The sequence below is a fragment of the Orbicella faveolata genome, unplaced genomic scaffold, assembly GCF_042242905.1.
Source record: "Orbicella faveolata isolate gen_17 unplaced genomic scaffold, um_ofav_v1 contig_46, whole genome shotgun sequence".
Taxonomy (NCBI): domain Eukaryota; kingdom Metazoa; phylum Cnidaria; class Anthozoa; order Scleractinia; family Merulinidae; genus Orbicella; species Orbicella faveolata.
In genome coordinates, this window is record NW_028301576.1 from 11692784 (window position 1) to 11712500 (window position 19717).

General features: G+C 41.9%; 1 protein-coding gene and 1 pseudogene across 1 annotated transcript in view; both read left to right on the forward strand.

Moving 5' to 3' along the window:
* Positions 1-19717, forward strand: part of LOC110052331 (uncharacterized) — a 32016-nt gene that overhangs the window by 6936 nt on the left and 5363 nt on the right. Inside the window, exons 2-5 of the mRNA XM_089276681.1 lie at positions 1920-1993; positions 2939-3182; positions 4586-4727; positions 15307-15390. Coding sequence (XP_089132807.1) covers positions 1920-1993; positions 2939-3182; positions 4586-4727; positions 15307-15390 — 544 coding nt within the window. The remainder of the gene's footprint in view (positions 1-1919; positions 1994-2938; positions 3183-4585; positions 4728-15306; positions 15391-19717) is intronic.
* On the forward strand, positions 8657-11014 carry LOC149098382 (uncharacterized; annotated as a pseudogene).

Consider the following 19717-nt stretch of genomic DNA (forward strand, 5'->3'; position numbering starts at 1 on the left):
AATTTTTGGTCGAATTAAAAGTGCTTTAGGAGAGGTTTTACGTCTTCACTCAATTATTAACAGCCACTGGAGTAGGAATACTCCTATTCGCTTCATGCCACAGAAACCGGAATAATATAAGCCCCGCCCTGATGGACCACTTGGCTCGTATGCAGACTTTACCTTACCTTACCTAACTGACAACTGACAAACAGACAAAACTTTCCCTGATAACTGACATTTGCACCCGCCCCCCATCCAGACCCTTTATCATGAGCCTGTCGAGTCAACTTTTAAAAGCGATTTTCAATTTGGTTTTGATGAGAAACCTAAAATGAAATGAAACTATTGCTAAGTATACGCGAAGAGTCCCGAATTGCCGATAGCTGAAACCCCTTCACCTCTTCTTCCACTTAAAAATTGCCAACCTGCTAAACTATGCTTACTACACCACACAGAATCTCCCAGCATCAACTAGAAAGGTAACACATTCGCGCCAAGACATGGAAGGTTTCATCTTGTCGTGAAGTGATTTATGAAGAATCTTGATTATTGGAACTTCAGAAAATAACTAACGATCGAGAATTACACATGGATATTTCCCCTTCGATCACAGCGTAGGAGAGATCAGACGTTTAAATTTAAATCTTAAAAGAGCAGATTTCTAATCATCAGAAGCTTACGAACATAACATCAACTGCAGTTATATATCACTCACTTGAACCGGTATCTCCGCGGAGCATGGGAACCCCACTCATGTAATTGACAACGTATCCTGATTCAGCTATGGAGAATTAAAGCGCTTTGTGAATTAGTCTGTGGGGTAGAGCTCAATACTAGCTCTCGGATGTTTTCCTTATCAAATGGTGTTAGGGACAGTTTGTTGTTCCGCGGCCCTCCGTATTCCCCTTATGCGGGTCTCGTGATTTTGCGGCCATGTGCTCTTCGCAGTTTTTGTGCGTTGTTTCTGTGTAGGCGGAAAGTTTGTTTTGTTAGTCCACTTTTACCTTCGCTTTTACCTTCTCGATGTTGACATCTTGATATTAGGCCTGAAGATACCCAAAAAATATGTAAGTTATCGCTTTTGGTCGCTCATTTGTATTGCTTTCTTCTGTAATTCAACATTTGTTTTGGCTTCATATTTTGTAATTTTCAGCTGTACCGACGGAAAGACGAGTAACAGATTAAGAATAAACATCTTCAAAGTAAAACAAAGGAAAACCATACCTCCCTAAGTGCAGACCCATGCCTTTTATCTATAGAGACACACTTAGGTCCCAGGCAAGGTTGTTTAGCAAATGAAAATTCACCACCAAATTGAGCACATTCCAAAGGTACCTCCTCAGCAGCGTTGACGAAAAGTGATGTAATCTTCAAATGTCAAAAAATGCAAGACCGTAGATAACAGAATTCTAAGTTACTCTAGAAATCGCATTGGAAACCTCACCAATGCATCCGTATCCATGATCACTACTCGGTAACCTACCAGCCCGGTGCTTTTGTAAAGCTAGCCAAAGAACGACTGAAATATTACATTGCCAGTGCCAGAACACAGGTGCCACCTATTGACAAATACGAGCCCAACTGAGATCAGAAACAACTTGCGATAAATGAGCTACTGCTGTGAAACGATGAAACCCCAATGTGCCCCCGACGCTCTGAGATAATTAAACAGGCAGTGATGTGTGCCAATAGCCCTTTTTTGGCTTGACATGCGCAGACAACATAGGAGAACATCACAGCAACAGGTCTGTGGTCCAGCAGTGCTACCTCAGAACAAGAAGTTCCTAATAACTCAAACTACATCGAGAACTGTAATAACACAAAACGGCTAGTTATAAAAACCTGAGTACATCTGAACATTACTTACTATTTTAGGAGACATTTTGCGTTATTTTTATATCATTACTTTCTTCGATTCGGTCTTTTCTTTTTTTTAGAATTTGGACTTCAAAAGCAATTACCATGGCTCAGTTTTGTCGTATCCTTGCTGCTACCGTGCTTCTTATGTTGGGTAAGTGGAACGTGTTTCTAACCAATCCCTCCCGGCCTGACGGTGATCATCGATGTCATTCTCTACATATGTAAATACAGAGTCAAGCATGCAGGTCACACAAACATAGGAATTCCCTAACAGAGAACGGTACAGAGAACGGTTAAAAGATCTGAAGAACTAGGTCCCCTGAAGGATATGGAATTAGTTTGCTTTTCACTGAGTTGCTTTGTAAGGAGTTAACGATTTTAATTTAGATACAATGTTTTTATATTGCTTGCATTTGGGATCCTCCAATTTTTTTTTCAAGTCGCCGTGTACTAACTTATATATGCTAGAGCCCCAGCGGCTTGACGGGAATGGTTGGTTACGTAACCCACAAAAATCCGAAGTCAAATATTACGCTCAAAAGTTTGGGTTCGACTAAACGAACGACCCAAAGGTTACTGCTGTAGCGTTGTCGAACTTGTTGAAAACGTGGATGCTCGTGTTCTCCGTCACCAAAGATAAAAACAACAACAACAACAACAAACAAACTTACCACATTTTTCCATGTTCTATATCTAACACTAGTTCGTCAGTTTCAACAATTCATTTGTCGTTCATCCTCTATAAAAAGGAGGCCTCACTCATAGAGACCAGAAAAATGACGCCATTAAATGTCCAAAACTTTACAGTTCCGCTTTGGTTTTGAACAGTTCATAACTTCATTGGAGTTTAGACTGATAGCTTATTTTGGTGAATTTTCCATTGGCCATCGTTCTTGTCGGATCAAGTATGATGGAAGAGCCAGAGAAAATACTCAAAGGAGGGCTAAGAGGCAATCTTTGTTGAATAAGATGAACCAAATCATCTTATATAATATAGGTGGATCAGCACCCAGCTATTACTGAAAGATAAGCACCTTGCTGATGAGCCATTAGCCTAAAAGCAGACTTAATCTCTACATTTCTTTCTTTTACGCAGTTATCGAGATCTACTGTTGGCCATGTCCTCCGCAGATGCGCCGTGATATCGATGGCAAACGTCAAGCTTATCCAAGATGGTATCGGTGCCGCTGTGGTGGTGTACTCTATGATCCAGGCTCAAAATTATGCTGCGACAACAATCTTTATCCTAAAATTCGTGGTCACTTATGCTGTGGTAAACGAACATACAATCGTTTTTCTCAGGTTTGCTGCCAAGGCAAAGTGGAGTGGGGATGTTGTGGGTAAGCCCAATTCTTACATGTCCACATCTTATGAGGAAGCAACTGAGAATACATCTTTTCCTTTCGCCAGAATTTTGCCTATTGTATATCTTCTCCTTGCAACGAAAAATATATTCTTAATTCGGCGAAATATAAACTGCTTTAGAATTGTGGCAAACGCTGCAGAAGAAATATAGATATATTAACAACTCCAAGAAAGGGGTTTTCAGAAGGAGACGAGGAGAATTCACTGGATACTGAGTTTAATTTAAGTTATTAACAGTAATATACAGATGTAGCACTACATGCAATCAGTACAAGAATTTTAATTTCCACAGTTTCCTGTAACGCTCAATAATCCGAAAAGAAGCACGCTCTTAGCTAGAGGTGAGGGGCAATAAAATGTAAATCATTTTTTCCCTCAGGGTTTAATTTTGGCCCAGAAGACAAACCCGAGAAAGGAGATTTTGTAAGCTGCTTTAAGCTATTTCTTTTCAATATTCATCAGGCTGAGCAAAATAAATATTTTGGGAGCATCACATTTAAAACCAAATTGACAGACTCAAGGAAAAAACAAAAATCGACAGATATGATCCACAAGTCCGTCCGTCCATCCCAAATCATAACCGGAGAAGACCTTATTATAAGATCTTAATTTGACCTGCTAGTGGAGTTTCAAATATCGCTGCCTGGTTGCATTTTTTTAATAGCAGTTTAAGCAGAATTTCTTACTCTTAACTCCCTCTTGAGCTGACTTTTTTATACAGTTGTGCAATAAGATCGTAATTAACGACATCATGATCGCCAATAGCACTGCTTATAATCCACCAAATATTTTCGCTCGCATGCGATTGGCCTAAACGCTTCACGTAGCTGAATATGCCCCAGCTAAAACTGGAAAATATCCGAGTGATGTTCCCCAGTTTTCAAAACTGCGCGTGTTGCAAAGAATATTTGAAGGGTAATAGTCACAATAGCCTGCATTTGGCGCGTAAATATGCTCGCATATCTGTTCTTGGACATTATTTGTTCCTCAAAGCTCCTAGTGTTACTTGAGTTAAACTCTCGGATAACTATCGCAGATAATGTCCGCGGACAAATATCCGAGCACGTTTTTGAGCCAAATGGAGGCTATTGTTTATATATTTCCCGAAGAAAGACATCAGAGTTTCCACAGTTAATAAAAGGTTATTTAAGTCAAGAACAGGTCGCCTTACTTTAACTATATTATTTAGAGAGGGAGAGGCCTTAGCGTAAACTACTGCTAGAAAGTATGAATTCTAGAATGGTCGAGGTCGTCCACTCCGTACAGCTCCTCTCCACGTGTTGTATCCTAACTAAGCAAGATCTCTGAAATTATGACCACGTTGTTGCTCAGCGTATTAAAATGCCCATTTTTCATGACAAAACTGTTGCTTTTTCAGAAAAGCACGTAATGGTAAGTGCTGTGCGGGTGTGCCTTATCGCCCTTCCTCTCAGGCATGCTGCGGAGGAACATTATCATCACTCGCTGGAATTACTTCACCTCACTGTTGCGGGAAAACTGTTTATGACAGAAATCAAAAGGTAATTTACCTAGTACAGCTAACTCAAAGGTTTAGAAATACACTCCATGTTACCGTGCATCTGGTCAGTAATAGATCACAGATGACGTCAAAATGTGGTAAGAACAAAAACACGAGGCGATAGCCGAGTGTGTCGCTGATGTTCTTACCACATTTTGACGTCATCTATGCATCTGTCCTCCAATAGACCGTAAGTAAGAACCAATCAAAATGCAAAAATATTTAACAATTACTGGACGAGGTTGGGTAAAACACCATGATTCGCATTCATTCAAAGCAACCAAGTCAATCAGTAAACTAAGGCAAGAAAGGTAAGATAAATCTTTTTCGCTATATCTGACACGAAAACCCATAATAGCATTGCTAAATTGTGTAGAGACCTTAAAGGTTGATTCAGTTTACTAAAACCGGTGATTTGCCGTCTACGCTTAGATGACGTTTCCGAAACTAACTAAACTCCACTGATTCTGTCGAATGACTGAGGAGTTGGTTGGCAGCAGTTTCAATTTCCGAGAACAAAACTTCCAATACTTTGTTAGTCAGGCTGCAGATTGATTTTACGCGGATTCCAGACCTGCGAATCCGATCCGGATAGAAGAGAGATGGACCGTCGGAGGGTGCACAACTGTGTATGGGATTCCGGACAGGATAGACGTTTGAGAAGAGTCAATGATCTCATAACATGGAAACCTGGTCAACAATGGAAAGAAGAATTACTGGTTTCCTGTGGGGTGCACAGAGTGTCCTGGAGGCATCCTAGATCTCGTCACTAGCATCAGCTGGACTTCGTTATCACCAGCTGGAGACCCTTGCTCAACCATGTGCTTGTCACCCGCAGCTACCATAGTGATGACTGTGACACCGACCACGCCTTGGCGAGCAGCAAAGTGCGTCTTCGACCTAAACGAATCCACCGCTCCAAGCAGAAGAGTCGTACTCGTATCAATACTACCAAAACGTCAGTGTCTGAACTACGCGAACGCTTCGTCAAAGCCATTGACGAGGCCCTCGAAAATTGCCCAAACGACAGCGCCACAGTACGGTGGAACCATATCCGCGATGCTGTGTACCAGTCTGCCTCACACACGTTGGGGAAGAGAGAGAGAGAGAGGAAGAATGAGAACTGGTTTGCGGCAGGAACTGTGGAAATGGAGCCTGCCATAGCCGCCAAGCGACCCCCGCTCTTTGAACACAGCTCACGGAGAAGATGCTAGCCACACTTGGCCAAACTCGCAGCAATGCCCAACGGGTCGCCCGCAGGTGTGCCAACGACTACTTGCTGAAACTGTGCCGGGATATTTAGACCACCTGCGACTGTGGAAACATCCGCGCCAGGTATGGTGGCATGAAAAAAGCGTTTGGCCCAAGCGTCATCAAGATCTTTCCTCTTAAATCTACCATGGAAGACGTCATGACAGACCGCAGCAAGCAGATAGAGAGAGATGGGCAGAGCACTACCGGAAGCTGTACTCCAAGGAGAACATAGTCACCCGCAAAGCCATCGAGAACACCACTCCTCTGCCCACTATGGAGGAGCTCGATTTTCCACCCACCATCGAGGAGCTTGGCAAGGCCATCGACTAACTAGCCTGCGGCAAAGCACTAAGCAGTGACGGCATCCCGCTGGAAGTCATTAAAGCGGGAAAGGAAAGCTTTCTCCTCTACCATCTCCATGAACTCCTGCTGCGGTGCTGTGACAGTGTGGGGTGACAGTGTGACAGTGCCCTAAGACATGCCCTAAGACATGCGCGATGCCAAGATCATCACGCTGTACAAGAACAAAGGGGACCATAGCGATAGCAACAACTATCACGGAAGATTCCTCCTCAGCGTTCTCGGGAAAGCCTTCGCCCGCGTCATCCTTAACAGGCTACAGCTACTCGGCGAACTCGTCTACCCAGAGGCACAGTGCAGCTTCAGAGCCGCAAGGTAAACGATCGACATGGTCTTCTCCCTCAGGCAGTAACAGAAGAAGTGCCGTGAGCAGAGACGTCCCTTGTTCATCGCCTTCATCGACCTGACCAAGGCGTTCGACTTGGTCAGCCGAACAGGCCTCTCCATCCTTCTACTTAGGATTAGATGTCCGCCCCCAAGCTCCTCCAGGTGATCACGTCCTTCCATGACGACATGGACGATACTGTTCAGCACGACGGATCATGCTCGGACCCCTTACCAATTAAAAACGTTGTAAATCAAGGGTGCGTCCTCGTGCCGACACTCTTCGGCGTCTTCTTCTCTCCGCTGCTTCGCTACGCCTTCCCACATTCTGTGGATGTCATCTTCTTCACCAGGAGCGACGGCAGCCTCTTCAATGTGGCACGCCTCCGAGAGAAGACGAAGGTACGCAAAGTCCTCATCAGGGAGTTGCTTTTTGCAGACGATGCCGCCCTAACTGCCCACACTGAGGAATTACTACAGCGGCTTATCATCTGCTTCGCTAAAACCTGCACCGAGTTCGGTCTCACCACTAGCCTGAAGAAGACCAACATCATGGGTCAAAATGTCAGCAGCACTCCTCAAATCTCCATCGGTGACCACACCTCTGAGGTCACCGACAATATCTCCAGCAACCTCTCTCTGGATTCCGAGCTGAATGTGCGCATTGGCAAGGCAGCGACAGCTATGGCTCGTCTCGCAAAGAAAGTTTGGGGCAACATCATGCTGACGACCAACACAAAGATGAAAGTGTCCTAAGCGTGTGCACTGAGTACTCCTCTCTATGGAAGCGAAGCATGGACCCTCTTCTCCCGTCAAGAACGCAGACTCAACGCCTTCCACCTGCGTTGCCTCAGACGACTCCTGGGCATCACTTGGCAAGATTGCGTAACCAACAAGGACGTCTTGGCCCAGGCAGAAATATATATCGAGCATGTTTGCCACGCTAACGCAGAGACGACTGCGCTGGTTGGGCCATGTCTGCCGCATGGATGACGGCCGCATTCCAAAGGATGTTCTGTATGGTGAGTTGGCCACTGGCTCCAGACCTACAGGACGGCCCGCATTGCGCTACAAAGACGTCGGTAAGCGCGTCCTGAGGGCAAGCGGCGTCGATCCAGCGGACCTCGAAACGGCGTCCTCGGACCGCATCAATTGGCGGTCCGCCATGAAGGCCGGCATCGCAGAAGCAGAACTAGGGAGAGAGACCAGTTGGGAAGAACGGTGGTTCAGGAGACAGCAGAGAATACACTCAGCACCCAGCAGCACCCAGGCCAGCATGTTCACCTGCAGCACCTGCAGTAGATCCTGCCTCTTAAAGATTAAACTGTACAGTCACAGCAGGTTTTGCAGCTCTACTACAGACTAATCCACGGCGCAAATACCGTGGTCTTTTGAGACTGACGGATGCCAGCAACAACAAGGGAGGATATCGCTTATGCCACAAAGTGTTGTGAAATGTCAATTCGTGCTTCATCAGTTAATGTTGCGCCGTGTTAAAAAAACCCGCATAATTTTGAACAAGTAAGAGGAGCGCAATATAGAAAATTTTGATTCAAAGTAATATTATTTTTGACAGGATCGTATTAAAAGGAACCCTCCTTCAAATTTCAATTAAAAACTCGACCATCGTGTATCGTCATTGATTATAATTTATTTCACATAATTAAGCGCGCACAACGCGACAAACGATAATTGCCTAATTACCGTATCACTGACCAATTGACACAGAAACAACTGTGATAAGACATTATCTGAAGGCCATCGGATAAATATTCTGTCGTATTTCTTTCTGTTATCTGAAGATCATAAATGGACAATTTTGTATTACTTTGCAGATTTCGAACTGCATACTACATATTATATTGATTGATCATTGCTTCAATTATACGCCACGCTTCTGCTACCAAACGGAATAAAGTTGTTTGAAAACCGATAGCCTATTGATTATTGTTATACACCGATACAGTCGAAATCCGTGAGAGTCCTCCAGGAATGGCAGAAGAAGCGAAGAGAGAAGAAGCAAAGAGAATTAGGACCTCAGCCAAGGCACGATTCACGAGGAAACGAAATGAATTCTTTAAGTCCGTCGAGGAAAACAAAGGTATCGAAACAGTTAAAAGAACATTTGCGGACTTACATGAAGCTTGGAATATCGTCGAAGATAAGCATGATATTTACATGATACACTTAGCCGAAGACGAAATAAAGCAAAACGAAGCATGGATAAACGAATTACAAGAATTGTACGAAGAAGCAGCGACTACTCACACGCAGTACGTCAACGATCAAACCTTACACGAGCAGAAACGAGTGGAAGAATTTCACAAACAAGAATCAATGAGACTTGAACAAGAAAAACTCAGACGACTATTGGAACAATTTAGTATAAAAAAGAAGTCCATGGGAACTATCTTTGACACATTAGTGAAACACGCATACGGCACGATGGAATCACAAAATAAAGACGTAAACGCTCCCGAAGCTTTTCGCAAAACCGAAAGAAATTTAGATATCGCGCTCGCGGACTGTAAGACATTGCATAACACAATGCTCGAGCTACTTGACCACGAAAACGTCGAAAAGGAAATCGAATGGATTCGAAATATGCACGCGCGCCATCAAGAGATCAGTGGCCGTATCGAAGCATTTATCTCGACTAAAAGAAACGATAACAAGGCGAAAGACAAAGGCAATCCGCTACAACTCGTAAAAATCAAAATGCCGTCATTTCACGGAGATGTAAGAAATTATCCACAATTCAAAACAGACTTTGAAAAACAAATCATGCCGTCAATTAATGTCGAGAACGCACCATATGTTCTCCGATCATATCTTGGAAAGGAACCAGCCGATACGGTAAAAAGCGTCGATGATGATATTAATGCGATGTGGAAGAGACTGACCGAAAAATACGGCGATCCTGCAAAAGTCGCTGACGTCGTAATGTGTGCAATTCAAAACACGAAACCTATCAGAGAAGGCGAAAACAAAAAATTCGTCGAATTTATCAACGTCATCGACGATGGTTACCGAGATTTAAGAAGATTAGGTGTAGAGAAAGAAATAACCACAACCAGTTCTGTGAGCATAGTAGAAAGAAAATTACTAAATGATGTGCAAAGAGAGTGGGCGAAACTGGTAAGCTCCGAACACAGTCCCGTCGATAAAAAAGACAAGTTTCCAAGTCTATTAAGATTTCTTCTTGAACAAAAACAAGCAATAGAATACGAAAACGTAGAACTACGCTTAAACAGCAACCCTCCAGCAAGGGGCTCACTTCATTATCTAGAGAAAAGGAATGACAAAGTCACCATCCTAGAAAGACAAGATACATCACGCTACAAGCGAAACAAATGCCTATACCATGAAGGTGCTAATCACTGGACTAATGAATGTAGACTTTATCTCTCAAAACCAGTACAAGAAAGGCGTGACACATTAAAGGAAAAGGGAGCATGCTGGTCCTGCTTAAAACGGGGTCACAGAACTCAAGACTGTAGAGGCAAGAAACCATGTGGCACCGGTATCGCGGAGGTCACGGGTTCGAATCCCGTTGAAGCCCTGATTTTTTTCAGGCTTCTTCTTTCCAATTGCTTAAATTGGAAAATTTACTGCGATGATCATTCTTCACTTTCATCTAAAACCGCAGTTCATATTTGAATTATTTCATATAAACTTCACATCATTTCACTCCTCACGGGAAGATATGAATTCAATTAAGTGGCCTCGCTCCCAATGTGTGGCTTCATAGCTCAGTTGGTAGAGCATCGCACCGGTATCGCGGAGGTCACGGGTTCGAATCCCGTTGAAGCCCTGATTTTTTTTTTCAGGCTTCTTCTTTCCAATTGCTTAAATTGGAAAATTTACTGCGATGATCATTCTTCACTTTCAAACCATGTGGCGTTAACGACTGCAAAAGGTTTCACCACAAAACACTACACGAAGAAGAACAGGACAAAAAGTCGCCAACTAATATTGTTTTCGCAAGCGGTACTGCGAGTGTATGTAATAACGAAATTGAAACGTGCTTACTCCAAATACAGAAGATACCTACAAAGAATGGATTCGCAAACGTCTTGTAGGACACGGGAGCGTCATTGTGTTTTATGACAAACGCAAAAGCAAGAGCTGAAAACCTCAAGGGTATCAAAACGCAACTGTCAATTATGAAAGTAGGTGCAGAAAGTGAAAACGTGGACACCTTTGAGTACGAGCTCCCACTTATTGACAAGCAGGGCAAAACAGTCGTATTCGACGTTTACGGAATCGACAAGAAAACCTCCCCCATTCCAGCAGTCGACATAAAAGGGTTCTCTAAACTATTCAAACACGTATACGAGGACGAATTAATAAGGTCCACCGGAGAGTTTGATACCTTAATAGGCTATGAATACGCAGACTTCCACACTTTAAAGGAACAAAGTTCTGGACATCTACTTTTATTGAGAAATCAATTCGGACGATGCGTAGGTGGAACACACCCAGTTCTCAAGGGAAACAACGAAAAGTCCCTCATTGGAACTATGCACGCCCATCATGTCAAGATGGCAAAAATCGAAGACTTCTACAACATGGAGAATCACGGGATACAATGTAAGCCTCGCTGCGGTGGATGCAAGTGCGGTAGGTGCTCACTCGGTAGCAACACCTACACAATCAAGGAAGAAAGGGAGTTAGCATTAATTGAGAAAAACCTGAGCCATGACGCAAAAGAAAAATTCTGGACTGCAGAATACTCTTGGATCAGAGATCCTTTTGATCTCCCAGACAACAGAAGAGCAGCATTCGGCATGCTAATATCAACCGAAAAATGACTTTCTAAAAATAAGAAACACGCTGAAATTTATCAACAACAGATACAGGACATGATAGATAGAGATGTAGCTCGAAAACAAACACGAGAAGAATTTCAGAAATACAAAGGACCTGCTCACTACATTTCACATTACGAAGTGCCAAAACCAGACTCCAAATCCACACCAGTAAGAATTGTCTTTAACAGCAGTCCCAATTACATGGGTCATGTACTAAATGAATATTGGGCTAAGGGACCCGACCTTTTAAACAGTCTACTAGGAATACTCATGCATCAGATTTAGAGAGAATGAAATAGCATTCATCGGTGACATCAGGAAAATGTTTCACACGGTCAGAACGGGATTGATAGAACAACACACGCACCGCTTCCTCCGGAGGGATATGGATACAACTAGAGAACCAGACGCGTACGTTCTTCAGAGGGTTTCCTTTGGAGTAAAACCTTCTGGAACTATAGCAACTGTAGCACTACGAAAAACAGCAGAGATGGTTAAAGAAAATTACCCGAAAGCATCTGAGCTACTCATAAACAATACATGCATGGATGACATCATTAATAGCGTTGACAACGTTGAAACTGCCAAAAAGGTCACGAATGAAATGGAAACCATCTTGAGTAACGGAAACTTCAAAATAAAGGAATGGATATATTCACATGACAATATTGCTCCAGACCAGGACCTTATACCAACAGACATGAAAACAGCACATGAGAAAGTACTTGGTGTTGTATGGAATGCAATTACAGATAATTTCTACTTCAAAGTCAAGCTTAATGTCACACCCGAAAGCAAAAAACGACACCCCAAACAAAATCAAGGGACGACTACTAATGCTTCCAAGACGCTAACGAAGAGGATAATTCTATCACAAGTAAATAGTGTTTATGATCCACTCGGATTAGCGAGTCCTCTGACGGTCAGAACAAAGATTCTCATGAGACGATTGTGGATTAACCACCCAAAATTGGAATGGGATGATCCTATACCCGAAGAAGATCACCAGAATTGGGCTTACTTCTTCCAGGATCTAAGTGAGATGGAAAAAATTAAAGTCAATCGATGCACTAAACCTAAAGAAGCCACGGGAAATCCAATCCTCGTAATATTCAGCGACGGATCTAATGATGCATATGGCGCATGTGCTTATGCTAGATGGAGACTTCTTAATGGAGACAACGAAACCAACCTTATCTTGTCCAAAACCCGCCTCGCACCTACCACGAAACTATCAATCGACTGGATAGAGCTCTGTGGTGCAGTGTTAAATAACAAATTAAAAACCACAATAACAGAACAATGTAGACACCGTTTCGAGAAATGTTATCACATCACTGACTCTCAAATCTTTCACTCCATGATCCAAAAAGAATCCTATGGATTCAATACCTTCACTGCAGTGCGGGTAGGAGAGATCCAAGAGGGAACCAATACGAAAGACTGGTAATGGACCGCAAGCGAATTTAACGTAGCTGATTTGTTAACCAAACGATATCGACATAAACAGTAAATGGAAAAAGGGACCGGACTTCCTTAAGCTACACGAATCTGAAAGGCCAAAAACGAAAACATACCCGGAACGAAAAATCCCCATCAATACGATTAAACTGGAACTATCTTCACCAGTCATCCAGACTAACCCAAAAGACACACTTGCGTCGAGGATAAACATCGAGAAATATTCAAATTACAAAAAATAGCTACGAGTTACAACCCGAATTTTGGCCATGTACAAGAAAGACCTGAAGCCCACATTGAAAAATGTAACACGAACGCTAACAGCAGGTGACATCGACAATGCTGAACGTTTCTGGATTCTTGAATTACAATCTTCGATGTAAAAGGATATCCTATCGGGTAAATACAAGCGGCTATGCCCTCGCAAACGAGATGACGGAATTTACGTTGTTGGGGAACGTGCTAGAGGATGGGTGGAAATGAGTTATAACAAAAGCGAGATCATCTTACTACCATATGGGCATAGATTTTCACGTCTATATGCCGAGCACATACATTGTCGAGGTCATCTGGGAGTGCTATCAACTGCAAGCAAAATACGAGCAAAATTCTGGATCGTCAAATTGCTGAAAATGGTGAAATCCATCAGAACAAACTGTGTAATATCCAAGAAACTGGACAAGAAATTCAACGAACAAATCATGGTAAGACTCCCGATTGAAAGATTAAAACCTGCCCCGGCATAGACCTACACAGCATTAGATCTATTTCGACCATTTCAGATAAAGGATGAAGTTGAAAAACGAACAACTGGAAAGGCATATGGAATTATTTCAACTGCTTCGGTACAAGAGCTGTCCACATAGATATTTCACCAGACTATAGTACCGAAAAATTCTTAATGGTACTCCGCAAACTTGTATCTATAAGAGGCTATCCATCCAAGATCTACTCAGACAATGGTTCCCAATTAGTAGCCGCAAGTGAGGAATTAACGATGATGGTCAAAACTTTAGACCAAACGAGTTTACAGGAGTATGAATGCGTAGAAGGATTTCAATGGGTGCTCTCTTCAGCAGACGCACCTTGGCAAAACGGTGTCTCAGAAGCGTTGATAAAATCAACGAAAAGAGCCATAACAGCAGCCATCGGTGAAAGTATTCTGACATTTTCTGAATTACAAACTGTGTGTTATGAGACTGCAAACTTACTTAATTAGAGACCGATTGGACGGCATCCAACTTCCCCGGATGACAAGTACTTGTGCCCTAACGATCTTTTCCTAGGACGATCCACGTCTAAAATACCTAGTGGACCGTTTACATACTCAGCCGATCCACGCCGTCGATTTGAATTCGTTCAAATGGTTACAGACAACTTCTGGAAGAAATGGACAAGAGATTATTTTCCAAGTCTGTTAATACAACAGAAATGACATTCTGCACGTAGAAACTTAAAAGTAGGAGACGTTGTTCTTATCCAGGATTCCAATCTAATCAGAAACCAGTGGAAACTGGGAAAAGTATCAAAGACATTCGAAGGACCGGACGGCAAAATACGGAAGGGTCAAGTACAGTATAAGAAACCAAAACCTGGAGAACTGGTATTGAAATACAACGGAAGAGGATACGTCACAATTAACAAGTTGGTCGTTCTGTTACCCAATGATGAACATAGACTATCGGCATAATAACTTGAGCAACATTCTATTACTGTAAACGAAAATATTAGTTTAACTCGTATTTGGCGGGGGGAGTGTATCGTCATTGATTATAATTTCACATGATTAGGCGCGCATAACGTGACAAACGATAATTGCCTAATTACTGTATCACTGACCAACTGACACAGAAACAACTGCGATAGGACATTATCTGAAGGCCATCGGGTAAATATTCTTTCGTATGAGATATTGTTACAGCAGACTAACATAGCAGTGCGTCACTAGCTTTCCGGCCGACCACTGACAACACTGTCTAGACATGAAGAGCTCACCCATGTGAAGGAATATAAATTTAAACTGGAGGAAGAGCCCAGTCGTACCAACTTTATATAACGCTCTTTGCTCCCCAAAAGTAACGACCCCTCAAACGTAACGATCCCCCGAAAGTAACGACCTTCGTCAAAAGTAACGAGCCCCAAAGGCTACTAACTCCGAAAGTAACGTTCAGAAGTTTACGGTATGTTTAGTAAGTGTAAAAATATGTATACCCTGACATAGACATAAACATAAACATATCCTGCACTTAACTAAGGTAAGAAAATTAGGATAAAATGATGTTGATTTCTTTATTTTCAAACGTTAGTTTTTCTCTATTGGGAATTCTTGCACGTCTGTTGGATTTCTCTAATTGTCACTTTTTGCAGATGTGCTGCCAGGGACGTATCTCACCTAGACCACGGCGGAATGCAGCGTGCTGTGGAACACAAGGGTACAACCAAGATTTGCGCGTAAGTCTTTCAAAAAAGAACCGTTTGTGTTTGTTATGAGGGAATTAGTTTTCACAGATGGCTTCCGCGCTAGTCATTCTGGCGATCATAAGGACGGCTAGCTCAAAAGTTTACAAATAGATTCCATGTTGCCGTGCGTCTGTTTAGTAATAGATCACGATGACGTCACAATACGGTGCGAACAAAAACACGAGCCGTTAGGAGAGTGCGTCACTGATCTTCTTACCACATTTAGACGTCAACTGGGATCTATTACTGAACAGGCGCACGCCAACATGGAATATATGTTTTATATATTAGAGAAACAAAAAAATTCCTAAAGACGTACGTCATCCAAGCGTCTGTCTATTAAAAGTTCTTAGTGAGAACCAATCAAAATGCGATAATATAATGTATTATGTAATGTGCTTTAAAGACTATAAACATTATTAGTATAATTACTCAGGAGGTTATAGAAATTCTCGCGCTTTCATTAGTCGAGAATGGCGTCATATTCCGCTATACTCACCTCCGACTAATTTTCAAAATGGCCGCCTCGCGCTCTGTCGATGTCTCTGAAGAAGAAAGTAATATAATGAAAGAAAATGCTATTCAGAGAAATATTAAACATGCAGCAAAGTTCGAAGTGACGGTTTTCAAAGGTAAGCTGTGAACATTGGGCTAAATATAACAAAGAAAGCTTTTAAATTCCCGTGAAAATGTCGCTTATGTCGATATGCATGAATAATTCAAAACAACTATTAGATTTTCGCAACACTTTATTAGTTAGTTACTTTATTTATCTAACAGAATGGTGTTAACAACAAACCAAATTTACCACTGACTTTGAGACAATTTTAGCCTCTTTTTTTGTCTTTTTCTTAGAGACAGAAGGATTTAAACGTGCGGAAAACACTTACCGTTTTGACCATGTGATGAACTAAACCAGGTGATTTGTGCGCGTAGTTGCTCATTGACACATGACAATACAAATAAAATTTAACATTTTTCGGTCGATCCTTTGTTTAGGTATAATCACCTGAGTAATTGTACTAAAAAAATTATTCGCATCAGGCTCGTGAATATTGGTGAATATTCACTTTGCCTTCGGCGAATAATTGTTAATTATTTCACATGCGTGCATTAGATATTGGCTTTTATTAATTTCTCAACCTCGGGATACTGCAATTTTAGCTTTCTGATTGGTTCACTGTATCTCGGTTACCAGCCATTATACTTGCGTTTGACCTTATATGGAAATCAATGCGGCAAATAGCCAAGTTTCGTCGACAAAAAAAAAATGGATGAAAACAGCAGATTCTGTGAGCTATCTACAGACGAAATATAAGAAATTACCGACAACGCCGTTCCAGAAAAAAAAAACCATAAAAAAAAAAAAAACACGAAAAAAAGCCACAAAAAACCCATAAAGTTCGAAATGAGATTATTCGACGGTACGTATCCGTTAAGTTTCCCTTAAAAGTTGCAAAATTTCAAACTCAACGTCGAGATTTTACGCATTCATGAAGATTACGTAACAACAACAATTTTCACCTTAATGTTACTGAATGGCTTGCTAGTCCTGGTGGCACCAAATTTTCGAAACCGATAGAAGAAATGTTAAAAGAAGAAGTGAGTGTTTTTCTGAAGTGCTTTTTGCACGTCTGCCCACAGGGAGCCCGGACATCCCTTTAGAAGATGAGTAAAAGATCAAGCTACCTTTATCGCGCGTGCCTTGTGTTTTGTGACGGCCATTTTGAATTTTTAATACGCGCGCGGTCTGCTAGTGCGAGGTTTGGAACCGAAAATACGGAAATCGCTCGGAGCCTGCTCGGAGCTCGGAGAGCGATCGGTCCCTCCCAGAATTTGCGAATTTTCCCGCCCGTCCCGGACTTCTTAAATTTCGGTTCTAGACCTCGCACTAGCAGACCGCGTATTAAAATTCCAAAACGGCCGCCACAAAACACAAAGAAACGCACGATAAAGGTAGGTTGATCTTTCATTCATACTCTTTACGGATGTAAGGGCTCCCTGTGTCTGCTCGGAAGAAAGATGGCACGTCAGTTTAGCACGTCAGTTTAGCAAGCTGCAATTGATCATTTCCTTCGCTCACCGCCCAACAAACCGTTTTCCATTATCTCTGGCCCCGCTTTAACAGAGGCCAATAGTATTAAAGCATTTGTAATAGACCTCAGGTAGACAGGCAGCATTGCCAACGTAATCCATAAGAAACGAATTTCCAATGAGCAGATGAAAAAACTGTTCGAGAGCGGCGAACTCGGGCCGGGAGAGCACAGCTAAAGAGGACGACCTAGTTTTACCTCGGTCTCTTTTTTGGCCGACGAGGACGAGAAAATCAACGCCAGCTAACGCGAACAATTCTGTCCTTGCGAAAACGCCTCAAGAAGTTAAGTATTTTGACTGTGCTGAACCGATCTTTACCAGCCACGAAAAACCATCAGGGTGGACTGGGAGATTCTGAAGATGAATCCGACGCTAAGATATTTTCTGTCTCTGACTCTGAAATTGGCCAGCAATCAGCTCCACGAATCCAGCTCGAAATGCCAAGGCAGTCACAGCAAGGGAACGCTGAAAGAGATCTTGTCGAGAATGATTTTGGCACAACGTCTGTGTAGCATGGCGATCAAAGTTTTCCGCAGTATTTTTACAACTGTAATGTGCAAGTGCACAATTATTACTCTTGTCGATGACTCAAACTTGAACGCTTTTTAAATTTTCGGACCAAGGTTGTATATCCTTCATTTGGTAGACGTTCCTTGAATTATGCATGATTGTAATTTTCGTTTAGCAGACTCGTTTGCTACGCTTTCAAATTTTTCATTCAACTAAGTTTACAAACGGCGTGCGTGTCATGTAATTGCAACTGCAAAATTAAAATCCAATGAAAATAAGATATAATTTCCAGGTATACAAGCGTACCGAATTTAATAAAACAATTATTTCATTCGCGCTTGTTGGATATGAGATCGCTCATGGAGTAATTGTTAAATATACCATGATGGCTAAGCCAACGAAAAACTCTTGACTGGCATTATCTAATGATTCAGCTTTTAAAAAAATTGACTCGTTTGCATCCTTTACATGAAATTGAACTTTACCCTCAAAGCGGTATTTGAAATCATTGTACAGCTAAACGTGCAGCCCAAAAGAGCGCAAAATCGATGTTGCGCGGACCGAATATTCAGTTTTTCTGTTTTGTTCGCAAAATGTGAAAAAAAAACCAACCTATCAGTGGCTACGAACACTGTTGTTGTTTAACTTACAGCTTATTAATAGAATTCTACTAGAATACTAATGCAAATGCTCTAATCTGATTGGCCGAGCCATTACACACCATCAGCCATTAGTGAGCAGTGGCTTGGTGTGGACGACAAAATTGTAACGTTTCCTCGTTTCTCCGAAGCTTTTATAGAACATTTAGAAACAAATGAATAAACAAAATTCCTGAGAATACTAAAAGGAGGGCATTTACGGTTTCTTGAAGTAAAAAAAAAAAACTTCTGCCTCATCAGCTATCATCTCCTAGAAATCTCGAGCTCAGAATCTAATTGTTAATTAGTGCGCGTGCTTTCGATGCATGAAGTGCATGTGTGTAACGTGTGCAGAAAAGATACGCACAAACAACCAGCGCAAACGACTTAAAATATGAGATTTCCCTTCCATTTCACGCCACCCAAACCAATCTTAGATTGCAATCCAAACAATCCACGTCAGGAGGTGTATCGTTCAGATCGGAAGCCAAACCTTGTTTTAGAACTTTGTTTCATTTGATTCTATATTTTAGCGAACTTGGTCCAGATTATATCACCCGCTCACTCAAGTCACTCACTTGTTTTGAAAAAAAGGAAGTCATTCCGAGGCCATTCCTTGTTGCTTTCAGCTTCCATGAACATTTGAACAATCTGGATTGACTAAATTTGAAACTGGATTGGTTACAAGGAACGCTACCTGAGATTATGTGTACACTTTTTGAAAACATCCATTCTGAAAACAATAGATTGTGTTCATTGTCACTCCAAAACAAAAAAACAAAAAACAAAACAAAACAAAATCAAAAACCATTCAGTGGATAAAGTCAAGAAGTTGTGATATTATAGACGATAAATAAAGAAGACAGGTTTTGTCGGGTTTGTCTTGGAGGCAAGTTAGCTAACTAAAAACACCGGCTTATGAGAAAAATACAAAAGAAGTATCCAGCGATCGTACGTTGCCATCATGTGGACGGCTCGTTCAATAGTGTGTTTTAAGCATTATTATTCAACCTTATATCTACCGAAAATGTTAACCTCATTTTAAGATCTACAGACGTTTAGCAAGCGTTGTCTTA